Source organism: Apteryx rowi, unplaced genomic scaffold, assembly GCF_003343035.1.
Source record: "Apteryx rowi isolate R43461 unplaced genomic scaffold, aptRow1 scaffold_0, whole genome shotgun sequence".
Classification (NCBI taxonomy): domain Eukaryota; kingdom Metazoa; phylum Chordata; class Aves; order Apterygiformes; family Apterygidae; genus Apteryx; species Apteryx rowi.
In genome coordinates this window covers 8,255,022-8,273,088 of record NW_020447195.1, presented here as the reverse complement: position 1 = coordinate 8,273,088, position 18,067 = coordinate 8,255,022, and the positions used below count along the sequence as shown (strand labels likewise).

The 18,067-nt window shown below is 36.9% G+C and overlaps 1 protein-coding gene across 2 annotated transcripts in view; it reads left to right on the top strand.

Annotated features, from left to right (window-relative positions):
• The window catches only part of TAF4 (TATA-box binding protein associated factor 4), a 42,530-nt gene extending 24,844 nt beyond the window's left edge, over nucleotides 1-17,686 (top strand). Inside the window, exons 5-16 of one of the 2 annotated variants that reach the window (XM_026089757.1) lie at nucleotides 679-798; nucleotides 1,555-1,677; nucleotides 2,886-2,975; nucleotides 4,114-4,356; nucleotides 6,217-6,364; nucleotides 6,729-6,843; nucleotides 7,551-7,720; nucleotides 8,176-8,306; nucleotides 9,677-9,802; nucleotides 11,088-11,144; nucleotides 11,226-11,345; nucleotides 15,116-17,686. In XM_026089757.1, coding sequence (XP_025945542.1) covers nucleotides 679-798; nucleotides 1,555-1,677; nucleotides 2,886-2,975; nucleotides 4,114-4,356; nucleotides 6,217-6,364; nucleotides 6,729-6,843; nucleotides 7,551-7,720; nucleotides 8,176-8,306; nucleotides 9,677-9,802; nucleotides 11,088-11,144; nucleotides 11,226-11,345; nucleotides 15,116-15,283 — 1,611 coding nt within the window. In that variant the 3' untranslated portion in view covers nucleotides 15,284-17,686. Of the gene's footprint in view, nucleotides 1-678; nucleotides 799-1,554; nucleotides 1,678-2,885; nucleotides 2,976-4,113; nucleotides 4,357-6,216; nucleotides 6,365-6,728; nucleotides 6,844-7,550; nucleotides 7,724-8,175; nucleotides 8,307-9,676; nucleotides 9,803-11,087; nucleotides 11,145-11,225; nucleotides 11,346-15,115 lie in introns of those variants that run through there. The other variant, XM_026089838.1, reaches the window with a different exon arrangement.
• Nucleotides 17,687-18,067: the final 381 nt, after the last annotated feature.

Sequence of the window (18,067 nt, the reverse complement as noted above, 5' to 3'; positions counted from 1 at the left end):
TTTGGATAAAGAGCAAGTTTACAAATGATCTGTTAAAACTCCGAGAGCTAATTTTAGTGTGATAGCAATTACTGTCTCTCTGATTGGATTGTCATTAGTAATTACAGTGTGTTGGAAGTCAGTGAATGAACTGTGTACATCAAAAGTTCTTGTTTACAGTGTTGATTCTTTAAAGGTGGTATTTCTGYTTTGGACTCCCAGCTTGTCTGTTAAAGTAGAAAAGCGTTCTCTCCAGTTATTCATCAAATAGACCAAGATAAGACCTGGGCTTTTGTGTTAGTTGTGCCTTTTAAAAAACTCCTCCCTTTTGAAAATGGCATTTAAGAGAACAGGTAAAAAGAAAATTGCACTGATAGAAATGTAGTACTTGTTTTAAGTGTTTTGAAACCACAGTGTGTGAGGGAATGTTTGTGCTTGTATTTTACAGTTTTATTCAGTAACCAAAAATCATGCGGTTCTTAATCAACTTTCAGGATTTCAGTTTTGACTGTGTAGTGTTTTGTGCCATCTGGTGGCTCTTTCTTTCCACTGCAACAGACAGCTGATAGTTTAGCAACTTTTTATAACAGCTGTGAAAGATGTTCTACTGTCCTGTGGTTTGGTTTCCGTTTGATGGTTCAGGAAAGCAGGTTTTGGTGCGTTCCAAGTACAGTAATCTCACGTGTGCATTTTCTGCAGCCTCAGATTGTTCTGGGTGGTACTGCACAGACGACTGCGTTGGGGACAGCAACGGCTGTACAAACTGGAACTCCGCAGAGAACCGTGCAAGGAACAACGGCAACCTCCACTGCTGCCACAGTAAGATAATAGCTACAGCTTAAGATATTGGGTGCATTTAGGATGTGTTTTGGTACGTCCACCTGCACTCATACAGATCAGAATGGGGAGGAGTAAAGATGCAGGAGTTCTGTGTACTATTGGTTTTGAAAAAAGTGAACTTTCAGCAGGAACCATATCATTTACACAGCCTGTAAATGCATCATTTGAATTTTGACAGCTGCAGAAATAATCATTTCGGTTTGTGTAACAGTTTGTATGGCAGGTTTTTTTCTTTTAACATATTAGGTATATCTTTGTAGAAAAGTGAATTGGTCAGTGCAGCAAAATAGAATCAGTATTAAATGGGATTAGAAATTGGCACTGACTTGCTCAAGATGCGTGTTTCTAAGACTGCACCAAAGAGAATCAGAGTGCACTATGCTGTGCACTGGGAAGGAGCAGCTTTGTTATTTGCTGTCCTGTTATAATGCATATTTCTTATATTTAATATGCCATTCCTGAAATATTTTGTGTTCCCTAACTTCATTAGGAGTCATAATGTATTATATTTTGATAACAAAAATGTAAAATACACGTGTACATATGAAGCAAAATAATAATTTTGGTCTGATTATGTCTCTGAGTAAGCTGTGAGGGACCTGAATCTATAGGTAATATTCTGCAGTGGTGAACTGGAGAAGGACTTTACTTCTCAGAGCTTATGATCAGATCATGTATTAGAAAGCAGTTTTCTTCCTTTCTCTGACCGTTTTCCCTCTCCCCACTCCCCAACAGGAAACTATGGAAAATGTGAAGAAATGCAAAAACTTTCTGTCTACATTAATAAAACTGGCATCATCTGGAAAACAGTCCTCAGAAACTGCGGCTAACGTGAAAGAATTGGTACAGAACCTGCTGGTAAGAAAAGTTCATTGAAAGTGGTAAGAAACAGTATCTGAGCAAATTTAGACTCAAAACAGGCTTTTTTTTTTTTTTTTAATGGAGAGGAGAGATTATGAAATGTAAGATAATCAGATTGAAACTTTGCTACTTCTGAATTAAAGTATATGCTTAAATTTTCCTTTAAAGCTTGTAAGTTGGACATTTCTGTTTCATATTAATGCAAGAGAATTAATCCATGACATTCATTAACTTACTGTCATGGACTTATGTGAATTAAATTAAAATGCAGGTAATGTAATTGACTCTTCTCAATTTTACAATTCTTATTGATAAAACCTAATGAATAGAAAGATGAACTATTTACCTGAGGGAGGACTACAGCTGCTACTGTTACTACTACAGTTGAGTGCAAGAATTCACAGGTTTTTATAAATAGTAAATAATATTTTCTGAAGCTAATGTTAAAGCTCAAGATACTTAATATTTATAGAGTGAGTAGTAACGTTGCTTAGCTGAGGTGTTAGCAATCTTTAAGTTAGGGTAGGTCACGTAATTTCTGGTGGAGCTGCTTACTGGCTGTGTACCTCCGATGTTGTCACATGATAAACAGAGATTGTCACAAGACCAAAGTTGGATGCGCCTCTTTCCTTGAGGAATGTATATCTAGGTCTATGAGAGACACCTGCTTTTTGAGCATGTGATGGGCACAGTTTCAGCTATTTGAAATGGATGGACCATAGTACCTTTGGGAAAGAAAGCGCTAGGGACTGGGCTGCCAGGTTATTCCAAGCAATTGAATAGTTGGTTGCTTGAAGGTCAGGTGAAATATTCCTGTAGGTTCCATCTAGCCCTTGACGTACAGATAGTACATTCTTGTTCTTTTCTGTGACAGTGAAAATCCTTGAATATGTTTCTTGAAACACAAACTGAAAGACAAGAAGAAAAAAAAAAAAAAGATGGGGGATGTAGGACTTGCTAGACAAGAAGAAAAAAAAAGACAGGGGATGTAGGACTTGCTAGTTGTAATTTGTATTAACATCAATTGCGTAGTTTAGTTTTACTCTGTGAAATGTGATCTTTGGTTGGCTGAGCTTTTGGTTCCCTGCAGCTGGCATAAGTTACACTTTACAACTGCATTCAAAGAACTGATACTACTATAAAACTACAGATAACTAAAAAGTTAATGTCTATAAGTTAATTCATTTGGATTTTCTATTTTGAAGGACGGAAAAATTGAAGCAGAAGACTTTACCAGTAGACTGTACAGAGAGCTTAATTCTTCACCTCAACCTTACCTTGTGCCTTTTCTGAAGGTAATTTTTGTTACTTAGTCTATATATTTTTCTGTGCTTATGTATCTGCAGCAATAAACAGAAGCTCATCTTTTAACAGTACGGATGGAATTCTACAATGGTGTAAGTGGATGTTTTAAATGGTGCCTAGTTAGACTTTTGCTTCATTAAAAATATTTCTGCCTCTTGGTTCCAAGACTTTTTCAGTATGATCGATTAGCACAGTCAATAATATAATTTCCACTGTAGTGTCGTAGCTTTTTTGAGAAATCTGAAAGTGAGGATTTTTTTTTCTGTTGCTTATAAGCAGCTTTTTTTCTGGCACCAAAGCCATGAATTGATTTATTATCTCTTTTTAGTCTTGGAAAGAAAACTAGGGATTGAATGATACAGAAAACTATCTTCTGAACAAACTCATACTTCGATGCCTCTGCTGTAACCTGTTTGTGTGGATAAATAAGAAACTTGTCAGCTCTCAATAATGAATACCATGTGGCATAAATTTTATAGTGATTGGACACCTCTTAAAATAATGTTTATTCTGAAACATCTCTGAAAATCAGAGAAAGTACAATAGCACTATATCATAATAGCGTAACTCTGCTTGACTAATGTACGGTCAAGGGATGTAGTGATAGTTGTGTGTGCAATCTTCATGCTGACCTTTCTGGGTTCTTAAATGCTTGTTCAATCTTGAACTGTTCATTAGGAATTCTTACCATGAGAAAATAACTAACGTAAGAATCCAATAAATTACTGTGATCTCTGATATTCTGAAATCTTCAAGCAGCGTTCCAGTATGTCTTTTAAGTTATCAAATGTTTTTGCTTGGTATGTAGATAAGAACACAATCAAGGAAGGCAGCATGGGCTTTGACTGTTAAATACACACTAAGGGTTCCAGGTGGGTTTATATAACCTAGATGCCCATGATACCCAAGTTCCTACAGCTACGAGTACTGTCGTTCAGTCTAGCTTTAAACGTGAAGTAGCAGGGTATTTCTGTGTGCGCTGCTACCGCATGTTCTGTTCTAAAGCAGAGGTGCGTCCAGACTGATGCAATTGACAGTAATTATAAAAAGCAATGCATTTAATTTATGTTTTCATCTGGGATCTGGGATCAAAATACTTAAGCAGATTCTTTCCCTCTTTCTTTTCAGAGGAGTTTACCTGCCTTGAGACAGTTAACACCAGACTCTGCAGCTTTCATTCAGCAAAGTCAACAGCAACAGCCCACAACGCAAGCAACAACTGCACTTACGGCGGTGATGCTAAGCCCCTCAGTTCAGCGCACAGCAGGGAAGGCCACGGCAACTGTAACGAGTACTCTCCAACAACCTGTAATCAGCCTAACTCAGCCTACGCAAGTTGGCGTTAGCAAACAAGGGCAGTCTACACCACTGGTATGTGAGCTGAAGTGCATCTTCTGTTACTGCACAGTTGTTTTTTCGGTGTACAGTGACTTCTTGTCTTAAATTAGTGGTTTAGCTCAGTTGGAGATCTTTATGAACCATTTAGAGAAAGTAGCTAGTAAGAAAAAAAAAAAGTATGATTAAAAAATCTGTTCTTGATTGAAGTGTTACGTTATGTTCTATTTTAGTACAAAATATTGGTAGATTCTCTCAGTCGCTGCATATCCATGAGAAAGCAGGGTCCTGAAGGATCTGCTGTGTCCCATTTCATAAGTCTAACAACAAATTAACCCAAAACAGGAGAAAAGATGTCTTTTACAGGACAGCAGATAAACTATTGAAAACCAAATAAAAATAGTATGTTGTCCAGCATCACTTTTTCTCTTCTTCTGATAGCAGAGCGCTATCTAAGTTTAAGCTTTTTGTTGAATATATATTAATTAATATACATGGTTAACTTGATAGGTTGTGTTTTTTTTTTGTTTTTTTTTTGCTGCTTAATACTTGAATGTTCCCTATAGAACATTTGCCACTTTACTGTCTGGCTTTCTCTATTCGGAAGTTTTAATATAAAATGAATAGGAGCAATCACTTTTATCAATCCAGGATTTAAAAAAGTATTTTGGTGCTTACCTTGAAAGAAAAATCAATGATTATATTGGTCTTACTAACTCTATAACCGAGGTATTATCTACAAAGGAGTTAGGAACCTAGGGAAGGATTAAGAACTGAACATGCACTAACTCATAGTGCTGGGTTTACAGACAAACAGCTTGCATGTTTGGCCTTTGACTAAAAAAAGCACAAAAATATGTAATGGTAGCAAAAATAAACTGAGTTGCAGAATCAGGGAAATTGAATTTGTGAAATAAGGGGAGTTTGTAGATTACTCCAAACTACTGCAAAAAAAAAAGAATTTCCGAAAACTAGTTAAGGCCAGAAGACTCATTTACATAAATGGCTCTGGTTGTAGCATTGAATTTCAAGTTAGYAAGTTATGCTGAGCGCAGTTGGCAATCGTGCTAAAAAGAGGAGTTTCCTTTTTGTTTGCTTTACAACCATGTTTTGAGTTTAGTAATTCACCACTTGTGTGTGTGTATATGTGTATATATATATAGGGGTGTGTGCATGTCAGCTTGACAAACAAATTGGAAAATAGTTAATAAGGGGATTTTAAAATGTGCTCGTATTTTTCCAGTTATTTCAAGTCAGTCTCTGAATACCTACATGGAAGTTCAGGCCTTTCTATGCTGTAGAGCAGAGCGTGGTCCGGAGGTACCTGCTCTGCTTGCTGACTCGAACTGTTAATTTCCACGTGGTGCGATGCAGCCCTACCTTTGAGTTCAGCTTCACAAGCAGTACGGCTGTAGTTGTATGAGACCGAGTCCAAGCTAACAAACCCAAGGTGCAATGCTGTGCAGGTGTGGCTTGTGCTGTTTCTGGATGAAGACAAAACATCTAGAACCAGCCGGACTATCTGTGCCGTGTCTCCATTATTTCTAGTTCTGCAGTTGGTTCAGGCAGGTGTAGTTTGTTGGGTCTGTATGTAGAAACCATCTGTGAAAAGTTGAGCCGGACCTTTTGTAATTRCATGTGAATTTTTAATAGAAATGGATTGCTGATTATTTTTACATAGCAACTGGAATATTAATTTTTCTGTGAGGTATAATGTATCTAATTTTTCTTTAAAAATGCCTCAAAATACGCTAATCCTAGACTGATGGACAGATGTGTTTAGACAACAACAATCTAAAAGTTGATTGGAAGGTTTTGTTCTTCCCACCTGATTCTTAGCCTCCTCTTTGTAGTTGTTTCTCAGTTTACATTTCTTTCCTTTCCACCTGTTTGCAGGTTATCCAACAGTCTCAAAAAACAGGGGCATTGATAAGGCCTCCACAGGTGACGTTGACACAGACACCAATGGTAGCACTGCGGCAACCACATAGTCGTATTATGCTTACTACTCCTCAACAAATTCAATTGAATCAACTTCAGACAGGTAAGAAGTGAGGATATTTGGTATATGCTGTATTAATAACATAAAGTTTGTTTTGTGAATGTCGGTTCTTAAGTGCTCTGTAGCTTTCTGATGGCTATTGTACTGTACTGCTAAACCCTTCAGCGCATGGTGCCGTAGTGGCTGGGGTACAAATTAGTCAGGGTAGCATTTACAGCCACAGAAAATGTTTAGGTACTGGAAGTGTGTGGGAGGGTCCTGTTTCAGATGGGTGAAATGCTAACAGACACTGAGGGAAAATCTTTGTGCCAGACTTGTTACCACTGCTGCCCATGACTAGCTGGTAAATCTGAACTCTGACACAAACCTGATGTATGGCATACAAATTTTTTCTTTCTTCTTGCAGTACCTGTGGTAAAACCAACAGTATTACCTGGAAACAAAGCTATTGCCACTGTTTCAACACAAGTAGCTGCTGCTCAGAAAAATAAACTGAAAGAGCCTGGGGGAGGTTCTTTTAGGTAAGGAACCAAATACTTATGCATGCTCATATGGCCTGAACAGCCTGCTGAATTCAATGGGAGCCTTTCCATTTATTCCAGTGGCACTGAATCAGGCTAGACAAACTTGCAAGAAGTAGGGATGAATTTTCTGTGACCAGGTGTGCTACTTTCTTAGACTTTTACAAACATCTGTGGACATACTTATGCCAGACTGGTTTAGCATTCAGCTGGCACTGGGGATAGATATCAAACCTTACAAACAATTCTTGTCTGGACAAGCAAATCAGATTTATTCCTCTGCTCCTCCCAACTCTGCTCAGGTTGCTCTGATGTGTAGCATGTCTTACAGTGATGAGTGCAGCTCATTATTGCTTTGTGGTAATGATGTGTCTGGTCTCTTGGTTTTCAATATGTTAAAATCTTACAGAAGAAAGGATCTTGAGAGAAACATTCAGGAAGTGCAAAATTGCAGAAGTTCTTCTAGTGCTGTTCTTTGGAATCAAATGTTGTTAGTTTGCTTTTATTACAAAATAAAATGCAGAAATGAAATAAAATATCCAGGTATATTGTGTTTTCTGTAGTACAAAAATGCATTTTAAAAATTTCCTTTTTGATCTAAGCAATTCGTTGTGGAACTTCTTATTATATACAGTTGTTGCATTGTAGCAGCATGTGTAGATATAAGCCCTAAATGTTATGACTGTAATGAGTTTTCCTTTCCTAAGGGATGACGATGACATCAATGATGTTGCATCGATGGCCGGAGTCAACCTATCAGAGGAAAGTGCTCGGATATTGGCAACAAACTCTGAGCTAGTGGGCACGTTAACAAGGTCCTGTAAAGATGAAACCTTCCTCTTCTCAGCACCTTTACAAAGAAGGATATTAGAAATAGGTATGTTGATGCTTTTTGAGCTTTAGTAAATGAAAATTTCACTAATCTTGGGTATAATAGAAGGCCTTTTCCCATAGAAATTGATTTGGATATTTTAAAACTTGCTAGAGTACTTATCTTTTGTATATTCTGGTGCTTCTGGGCAATCATTCAGCTTATGAAAGTAGAAACCATTGTATCATATTTACTTACCGTATTACAATTGCTGCTGTATCAGAAACCATTCTTCATTTATTTATTATATTGCAGCATACAGCCTTTAGTAATATGTTGTGAATTTTGTTAAGCTAATATAAACTTTTACATTTATACCATTTCCTGTTAAATGCTTGTCTGAGAAATACATGAAAGCCTTATTTTGCAAACAGCATTTAAATTTCCATGGTTTAGATCAGCCAGATGTTTAGCTGTATTGTAAAGTCATCTTTTACAACTGACTTTTATTCTGATCATAGGTAAAAAACATGGAATAACAGAAATCCATCCTGATGTAGTTAGCTATGTATCACATGCTACGCAGCAGAGACTACAAAACCTYGTGGAAAAATTATCGGAGACTGCTCAACAAAAGAACATTTCTTACAAGGTAACTTTAATTGTACAAATATCATTCAGCAAGCAATCGTATTGGCCTTAATGCATGTGTTCTGATGTTCTTCATTCTACGAAGTTCATTTATTCTCCTCATTTATTCATTTATTCTCCTCGACTGATTCATCTTAAATTAAGATATTAATACAAGTGGATGACTAGAAAGCTTCAGCTCGTGTATACAAAATGTTTTAAAAACAAATGCAGAGGACCTCTATTCCCCCCCCCACCTTTGTTTATTGTGTCAAATGTTTAGAGTCTGTTCAGTGATTGCACAGTCAGATAGGCAGAAAAAAGATGGTCCTTAGTCTGGTTCACCACACCTGACCATTATACTCTGCATCGTTAGGTTCAGCATCACGTTGCCCATTGTAAAGCTGAAGATACGATGGATGCATATGCTATTCTTAATTTCCTTTCTTCAAGTGTACAGTATAGTGTACAGCATCTTTACCAACCAGCTTTTTGATCCGCTGCTAAACTACACATAGAAACTTATCTTCAGAAGCATTGGTTGGTTTTTTTGCCCACGCTGGTGTGTGCGGTGGTGTTCTAGTGTCTGTGTGTTCCTTATTTCTGCAATCCAGTAGGCCCACCAGGTCCTGGAAGGAGACTCAGGGGAGAAAGGTAAATCACTGGACACACAGTTAATATTTCTTAGAAAGGAAATATTCTTTGGCTACACTGACCTTCTAAAAAAGGTATACTCTGAATTATGGAAGCCCAATTATATAACTGCCTTAGCAAGGAGAGGATGCAGTAGCATTTAGCACTGAGGCTTGTACCACTCGGTGTCCCTGCTCCCCCAGTGTCAGCACACAGGAGAAGAATAATATTTTCTGCTCCGTTTTGATGGTAAACCATGTTAATGAAGGCACTTTGGGAAGAAGTAGCTGAATGTTAAATGAGCTACTGTGATCACCCATTCCTTATGCAACTGGCCATGTCCTATTAGGATGAGCTATCTGCACCTGTTAATGCTGCTGAGATGGATATGGGACTAGGGAGCTCTGCTTTTAATTCTCAAGAGATTGCTGCCTGACAGACGTGTTCTTAATAGATGCAAATGCCTAAACAGTGTATTTAAAAAAAACAAAAAGGCCAAAAAACCTCTAAAGTATATTTGTGAGGTTAAAGCTACGATGATATTAGTTTAAAAGTCAAAATCTGATGAATTCATGGAATAGAACAAAATGCTTTTAAGAGTTCTAGCTGGTTTGACTGGTTTAAGTATACACTTGTTTGTTTGAAAAGGACAAAGTGAACATTTGAGCTTTAAATGTATATGTTCTTCTACAGTACGGTACAAGCTAACAGCTTTGTTTTTAAGATATGTAATGAGAAACATATTTGCTGTGTTTTCAGGATGATGAAAGATATGAACAAGCAAGTGACGTTCGAGCACAGCTCAAGTTCTTTGAACAACTTGATCAAATAGAAAAGCAGCGTAAAGATGAACAAGAAAGGGAAATTTTAATGCGTGCAGCAAAGGCAAGTGCTTGGATTTCACACTTAAATTTGCAAAGTGTCATTTTTGACGTCGAAAGTACAGAGTTCCTTTTCATTCTAAAGGATGTGCAATGAAGGGGAAGACTCTAATCTTCAAAGATAGAGCTTGATGAATGGGGTTTTTAGCTACAGCTCTGTTTTGCTTTCCATGGTAAACCAAGTGAGATAGCTTCTTTGCTATTCTCGTTGCATTCTCCAAAACTTAGGTGGGTCTTAAAAATTAATCTTTGCACTTTTCATGGTGAAAAAGATGAATCTATGTATTATAGCTTGCTGATACTCCTAGATGGAATAGAAAGTTTACTAGTATTTTGGAGAATAGGAATAGAATTCAGAACAGTTTTGACAAGTTGGAGAAATACAATAAATAGAAAGCAGTTGATGTAAGTACATGCGTAAGCACTAGACTTAGTGGTTGTACTCAGTGCTCCAAATATAGGATGAATATGACTGACTAGGCAGGAGCTCTGGATGAGACAATCCACAAAACAAACCTGGATTTTTATTGGATTTAGGATCCAGTATGAGTTTATAAAGTCAAAATCTGATTTATACTGAAATGTTCTCACTTAAGACAGGTGAATTAACACCTTCATTCTGCTCAGTTCCTGTTAGATCTGAGCTGGAATACTCTGTTCAGTTTTGGGTCCTGCTTATCAAGAAAGATTTGCAGCAAAGACTTCAGAAGTAAAGCAATATGGAGGTCTGGAAAATGTGACCTGTGAAGTAAGATTAGAGGGTAAATCCATTTATTTCAGAGGAGAGAAGACTGAAGCGAAGACCTAAGTCTTCATTACCTTGCTCTGTGAAACTGTATTTCACATATTCATATAATTCTCTGCTGCACCTGAAGTGCAACAGGGAAGACATAGGTTAATCACTGGAAAAAACTTAACTTTTTAAGGGTACTTGAGCACTGAATTAGATGGAATCATTTATTTTGCAGGTCTAAAGAATAGATGAGAAAAACAACAGTCAGAATTTTTTGATTATAATTAATCTTGCCTTATGTAAGAGTATGGATGAAAGACTGTCTTGAAGTTCTTCCTGTTTTTCTCTGTTTGTTGGTCAACTCAGACAAGAAACTAAGAGAATTGATTTATTGTAGGAAAACATTTTAATTGGTAAATGTGTGTTAATACTGTTAGGCAATAGAGTTTGCTTTCAAAAGCTATGTAAAATGTATCATCTGTACCTGCTTTTGTAACTGAGTTATTTTTTTTCTTTCTTCTTCACTGACCCTTCCCTGCATCCTTTATCAACATAGTCTCGATCTAGACAAGAAGATCCAGAGCAGCTTAGGTTGAAACAGAAGGCCAAGGAGGTGAGTTTTCTCCTTAACGTAAACTTTTCTTTTGAAAGTTTAAAGAAAAATCATTAACTGTTCTTGTTCTTGCAAGTGCAGATGCAGCAACAGGAGCTAGCACAGATGAGACAGAGGGATGCCAACTTGACTGCGTTAGCTGCAATCGGTCCCAGAAAGAAAAGGAAAGTGGATTCACCAGGCTCTGGATCAGGGACAGAGGTACAGTATAATCCTTATACCCTGTGGTTTTGCTCCATCAGCCTCTATAACAATCTTTGTGTTCGGAGCTTTCTTCCCTTGTTTGTGGAAGTTTTCTGAGCAGCAGAAGCATATTTCAAAGTGTGTTATTTGTTTGCTCCAAAACCGGAGTCAGTTTTTAGCACTAATTTCATGACATAGGGATAATACATTTCAGTTGCCATATTCTCCGATTCATGGAACTTGAGGCATGTTAGAAAGCTATCGCTGGTCTCTCAAGTCTGTGCTTTTTTCGAACCTCCATAGTTTTGGAAGAGACATCTACAGCAGATCAGTTTGACCAATTCAATTTAATTTTGATGTTCTTGTATATCCTTTGTTCTTCCTATCAGTCAAGCCAGCCTTTTAAAAATTAAAAATGTCTCTGCTGGCTAAGTTATCAGTATGCTCAGTTTTTTTTGATTAGTTTAATATTCATTTAAATTCAGGTTGACTGGTGGACTATCTGCTGTATTTGTAAACCATTTAATAAATATCAGATAATACAAAATTGTTTTCCATGCAGAAGATGTTGAAAGTGTAGGTTTTTCTAACACTTAAAAAGAGCAAAATCTTCTTGAAAATTGTCATTAACAGGGTTTAAAAACTCTTTCCATAATTTGAGGATTTTTCCCTGCAAAGTTTTGTATCTGATAGCAATAGTTTTATAACTTTGTTTATTACTTGCTGAGCATCCTGAATTTTACTACTAAATCAATTTGTAGTCTAGAAAAGCCTCTTGTTTCAGAAGAATTCATCTTTTTTTTATACTGAGTTGCTGGGAGCAATAATTTCCCTATGCTTGATAAGAAATGTTACAGAATAATCTCAATAGYGGTAAATGTTATTTTTATTTATAAGAAAGAAGCTCAAGCCTCCTGGGCACCTTTAAGTAGTTTTGAGTTTTGAAGGTCATCAAAATGTTTATATTGGGAAGAGTAAATCTTTTATATTTTTGCAAGTTAACAAGTTATTGTATTAAAGGCTTATTTATAAATGTAGTTTAAAATTATAAAACCTGCAGAATGCTATACTTTTTAAAAGATAGATATTTATATAAATGATATGATCTCTGAGGACTATGTTAAAGTATCTCATGCAGTGGCATTGACTACTTATGCATGCTCAACCGTGCCACCTTAATAGTCTGTTAATGTCACTTAGGTTACAGAATGCATTTTACATCTACTGTGAACACTTGTTTAAATTAGTCAGATTTAGATGAAATACAGTTATCCTAGATGAATCACTTACTGGTTAACCAATTAAATACAGGTTCCCTGGAAATCTAATCTTTTTGTCTGTTTAATTAAGAACCAGCTGCTTTTGATCTGATAGACTCACAGCTGTGCTTTTGCTACTGTGTCACTTGACATTTTTAAATTGAGCTCCACTTGTCACCATTTGTATGCAGTTTGTAGTTAAGGCATATTACAAGGAGTGTGGAAAATAAGGTTTGTCACTACTTAGACACAGATTTGTAAATGTAAGCTTTTGATGGCTAGGAATACTGAATCTTAATTACATGTAAAATCACCTCTAACTAGTAATTGCTCTGTTTCAAAATTCAACAGAACAGGTTGCTATCTGTTTTAGAATTTTATGTCTGAATGGGTTAATTGGAAGCTACCGAAAAGTATCTGAACTCCTTCTATGTCACAGGAGTGACACAGTTCTGTCTCTTTAAAAAGGCACTTGCAACTTTTATCTTTGCATTTAAAATATTACAGTCTATAAAATAAAATCAGGCTTGAGTTTCTGCTAAGAAACTCTACTAATACTACTTTTTCTGCATATAAAAAATGCATTCTTTCTATAGACTCATTAGTATTAATTTGTATGTATTTGACAAAATTTAGTTAGCATTGTGTGTGATCCTGCATCCTCTAGTGTCTATTGAAATTGATGGGAATTAGGCACCTAATTTTTACAAGTGTTTTAAAATACCCCTTTGAAAATCCAGCCTGTAAACAGGTCTCCTAACTACAAGACTTTAATGATTTGATGTTTTCTGGTTCAATGGATAACTTGCTTGAGAAACAAAAGTCAGACTTTTATTATTAGTGTTGTGTTGAAGCAGGAAAAGCTGCACTGAATATAGTGTAACACTAGCTGGGAGATGGTCATTTCCAACGCAAGTTTGATTGCTTTCTTAATCAGTATTGTACACTGATCATAAATATATTACTTTGACATGTGGAGGATTTTGAGTGGGGTTCTCAGCAGCTGTTTCACATGGCTCTTACCCTATAAATATTTTTGGCTTTTCTCAAGTCTGCTGTGTTCTTRTTTAGCGCACTCCTTTTAAGTACTCTGAGCTTTTAGGCAGATAAATCTGTATTCACTGGTGGAGTGTTTTTGGACTTTCTGGTGTCACTTGATATGGAAGTCTCATTAAAAGAAAGTAGAGAATTCTAGTAAATTAAATATGTGGAGGAAAAACAATCCATAAACAAGTCTCTGAAATACTCAGTTTCCGACCACTCAGAACACCTTTATTATCTATATAAACACACGTAGAGGAGGGTATTGGCAACAGGCGACTGCCAAAAATATTCCGGACTTTAAAATTGAGATGGAAGTTAACTTTTCGGTCTGTGCCTGCCATCTACTGGTGACCGTGCCGTACTACTCCCACCGCCACCCTGCCGGTAAGGAAGAGCAGGAAGCCGCTTCAGAACTTTTTTGGGTCATTGTTGTTCTGACGTGTGCTTGTCTTCAGCTGACCTTGGTGGACCGTGTCCTTCTGCCAGCATCAAGCCTGTTACTGCCAAAAATTGTTTCTAGTGCATGTCCCAGAGAACACGGGAGGTGGTTAAAGCCTGGTCTTTACTGAAAGAGGCACCGTGTTACTGGACGATATTCCTGCCGTTGCGGGTGGCTGGTGACTTCAAAGCACTCCAAGATTTCCTTGCTTGTGTAAAAGAACCTAACAGCCCTATAAGAGTTATTTTAATATGTATCCCATCAGAACTGTGTTTTCTGCAAATGAAAATGCATTGGAGTTGAACCCAGGGGAGCTGCTCGGCAAACTCAGTTATCATCCCGGATACAGTTGCAGAAAGGATGTGGGCATCTCCAAAGAAACCTAATGGCCTTTCCTTCTGTTCCTCAAAGTGACAAACAGTACGCTACTCGCTTCTCTTGCAAGTCTGTGTGGCAAACTACCAGAGGGAAAAGTGTTGCCGAATGATAGAGGAATTCAGAGATCATTAGCGAATGTCTGAGAGTGTCCAGAGCAGCTGCTTCCTAATATAATCCTGAGCATGGCTGCAGCTGTTGCCACCAAAAGGCAGAGCTCGTGGCACCCTGCCATGAAGGTCGTGGGGGAGCTAAGACACTATTTAAGACCTCAGTCAGGTGGAGAGGACTGCTCCCCAGCTCATGCAGAACTCCGGAGGCCACCCTGGGGATCTGTATGGCCAACCTTGTGAAGAATACCGAGAATACTGTCTGGCTTTTTTGGTTTGATTTGTGGGATTACCTGTCAGTAGTGCCTTCCTAAAGATAAGATCAGTGCCTTTTTTTTTTTTTAATAATATATCTATATTAAATGTCACAAACTTTTGAGTATTCAGCTATTATTTATAAATAATAATTAAAAATCTCTCTGATTTTGTAGCACTGTTTGACTGTTTGGTAGCTTCACGTCCGTAGTCACTTACTTTTTACCTTACATGTTTTCTCTCAGAAACTTTAGATTACTTGTGGGCATTGCCGTGTTCTGATTTATCTGCTCTTCTCCTTTCCAGGGATCTGGTTCAAGTGCAGCAGTCCCAGGCAGCTCTGGAATTGGAACAACCAGACAGTTTACGCGACAAAGGATAACGCGGGTGAACCTCAGGGACCTCATATTTTGTTTAGAAAATGAGCGAGAGACAAGCCATTCACTATTGCTATATAAAGCATTCCTTAAGTAAAATGGAAAAGATCAAGGTATTTTTGACGGAGAGCCGCCTGAGGACATTTTTTTTATATTTGCAAATTACGCCTTTTTGTAACAAGCAAATGGGATATTGTTTAAAAAACAACCACCTCTTTACATGGAACAGTTTTATATTCCTGTTTATAAATAAACTCTTCAGTATAAGAGAAATACATTTCTGTAACAGTGAGGATACTTACAAGGCCTGTGGATACTATAAAAGGACAATTAAATTTTAACTCATCTCTTGATTGAGTGGCCTTCTTGCCAAACAAGCCATATATAAAGACTGATGGAATCGTTTAGCAAATAACTAGCTACCCTTTGTCAGCCCTGTAGCAGTTTCGACATTAATTGTGCATTTTAGTTCAGTTTTATTCAACTAAATCAATTATATAGGCATATGTCTACAGCAGATGACCTCATTTCATTTAGCTTTTTTTTTTTTGAACAGTCAGTTAGCAAAGCAAACTGATTTTTAAGAATATTTATCTTTCCCCCAAATGTTCAAAATCTAGAGGGATATACAGTTAATTTTAAACATAACCTCAATTTTAATCACATTATTGCTTATTAGAGGCCCTGAAATCCCATAAAGGAGGGTTACTTCTGAATGTTTTAGCAGCATCTGTAAAAATGCATTTTATTTGCTATAGTTTGTAAAGCTGTAAAGTTAAAAAAGGAAAAAAAGGAAAAAAAGAGAAACCTTTTCAGCATAAATATATTTTACTTGCACTGTGTTTTTTAGCTAAAGTGAAAGCTTAGATTAAATAAAATCAAAGTTGAGAGGAATCATCAAAAGACTGTTTCTCAGTGTGAATCAAGTGTTGAAAAATGGTTGGTGTATTTTGTCAGTAATTGTACATAATTTTTGGCACATAACATAAAAATGGCTATGTAAACTATAATTATTTTGCTAAAAGACTGTATGCAAGCTGTGGGCCTACTTTAAAGATGTCCAGAGCAAAGTCCCTTCTTTGTACCTATTTTTTTATTACAAATATACTAATTGGTTCTTTATATTTTCAGAGGTTATTGTATTAAATTGTCTATTGATAGTACTTTTATGACTGTAAATACTTTGGCTTTCTTTGTGTGAACTCTCATGGTAGAATTTAACTCTCTTGCGTGTAAACTGAATGCTGATCAGTATTTTTATCAACACCTGACAACTGTTACACCCCTTTTATTTTGTCTTTTAGGAAATCCTGTCTTTCCATTTTTCTTCATGTAAATTTTGCACAGTTACTTGTTCATATGTAAATATTTTACTTTCAAAAATGAAGTTTTTAATTGCTATTGTTTTATATAGGATTGAAAGAAAATTAACTCCTTTATTAAAAACAAATTTATCTGTATTTGCTAATGTATTTTTCTCTCTAAATCTTTTCTCCTCTTGGATTTATTTTTCTTGGTACAGTAAACGATTAGTCTACCTGAGGGGATGCTGTTTCTTAAAGATGCACTTTGTTTCTTTTATATTGTTTTGTTTTGTCAGTGTTTTGGAGGTGTGCAACTTTATGAATCTTGAAACTTTGTTATTGTCTTAGGGATCTTGGACAAAGATGATGGAATAGTGGGGTTTGTTTTGTTTGTTTTTAAACAGGGAAACTTCTTGTAAGAGATATTAAAAGCATTTTGTTTTGGTCTAGTAAAGGTTTAATGAAATACCCTCACTGAGGGCAAGGCTACTCCCTCAAACACAGTTCAGAGCRACGGGTTTCAGTAGAAGGTATGCCATAAACCACAGAATTGGGAGCTCCATTTTAAAAATACAACCAGGAACACGTTTTTGACTATGAACATGAAAATCAGAAAAGGTGCATTTCTCACACTTTGTATTGATTATTTAGCTTTCAAATTTTTTCTGCATGGAAAAAAAAAAAGTTACAATTGTGAGGTCCTGATCCTGCTATTAGAAAAATCCCAAGAATTTGAACATTATTTCTTGCATACAGACCGCTCTGCCTACAGGCCACTGCACCAAGCACGCCGCTGTTGAACCGGCACTCCGCCCTGCAATGACTTAGCCCCCGTGAGGACACCAGTCTCGCTGAAAAAATGGATTAGCTCCTAGAGTGGTGTACTCACCTGGCATCATCTGCTACACTTATTCGAATATTTTAATTGTTTGTAAACTCTAAACTGTTACAGACATTATGCAATGTTATTAAGTGGAAAGAAACAACTTTGACTTTTGGCCAAAGCATTGTCATAGCCTTCCTTTAATTGTAAAAAGTGTCTGTTGTAAATGTTAATCACCGCTGACCATTCGGCGAGCAAGCACGGTACCTGCAGAAGCTGCGGCAGGTAAGTCGAGAAGAAACTGACCTTCAGGTGTTGCTTCAAATAACAAGTGGGGGTAAGACGTGTCTGAGAAATTAAAGTTATCACATAATATGCTATACTGTGTGCTTCCCTTTACAGTAGTAGTAGTAGCTTAGAAACAGGCAGGAGAGGCCAATGGAAGGGAGAGATCTTCTGCAAGACCATAACTGTTGTTTTTCTTCTAAATAACATCTATTTATGTGCACAGTCAGCCCTTTGCTCTACATAATCTTTCCCAGCTCTTAACAGTCCCTGCTGTTTCAGTCTGAAAAGCTGGTTGCCCCTCGTCTCCTTCCAGAAGTGCAAGTTCATATAATTTTTTGACTGAGGTATTGACCCTTAACTTTATTGCTGGTGGTGGATTGAATGCCACCTCGTGTGGCTGTCGGCATGCTTCTGAGGAGATCTCGTGACAAAGCAGTTGCTGATTTTGTGAATTTTTTTCTTTTTC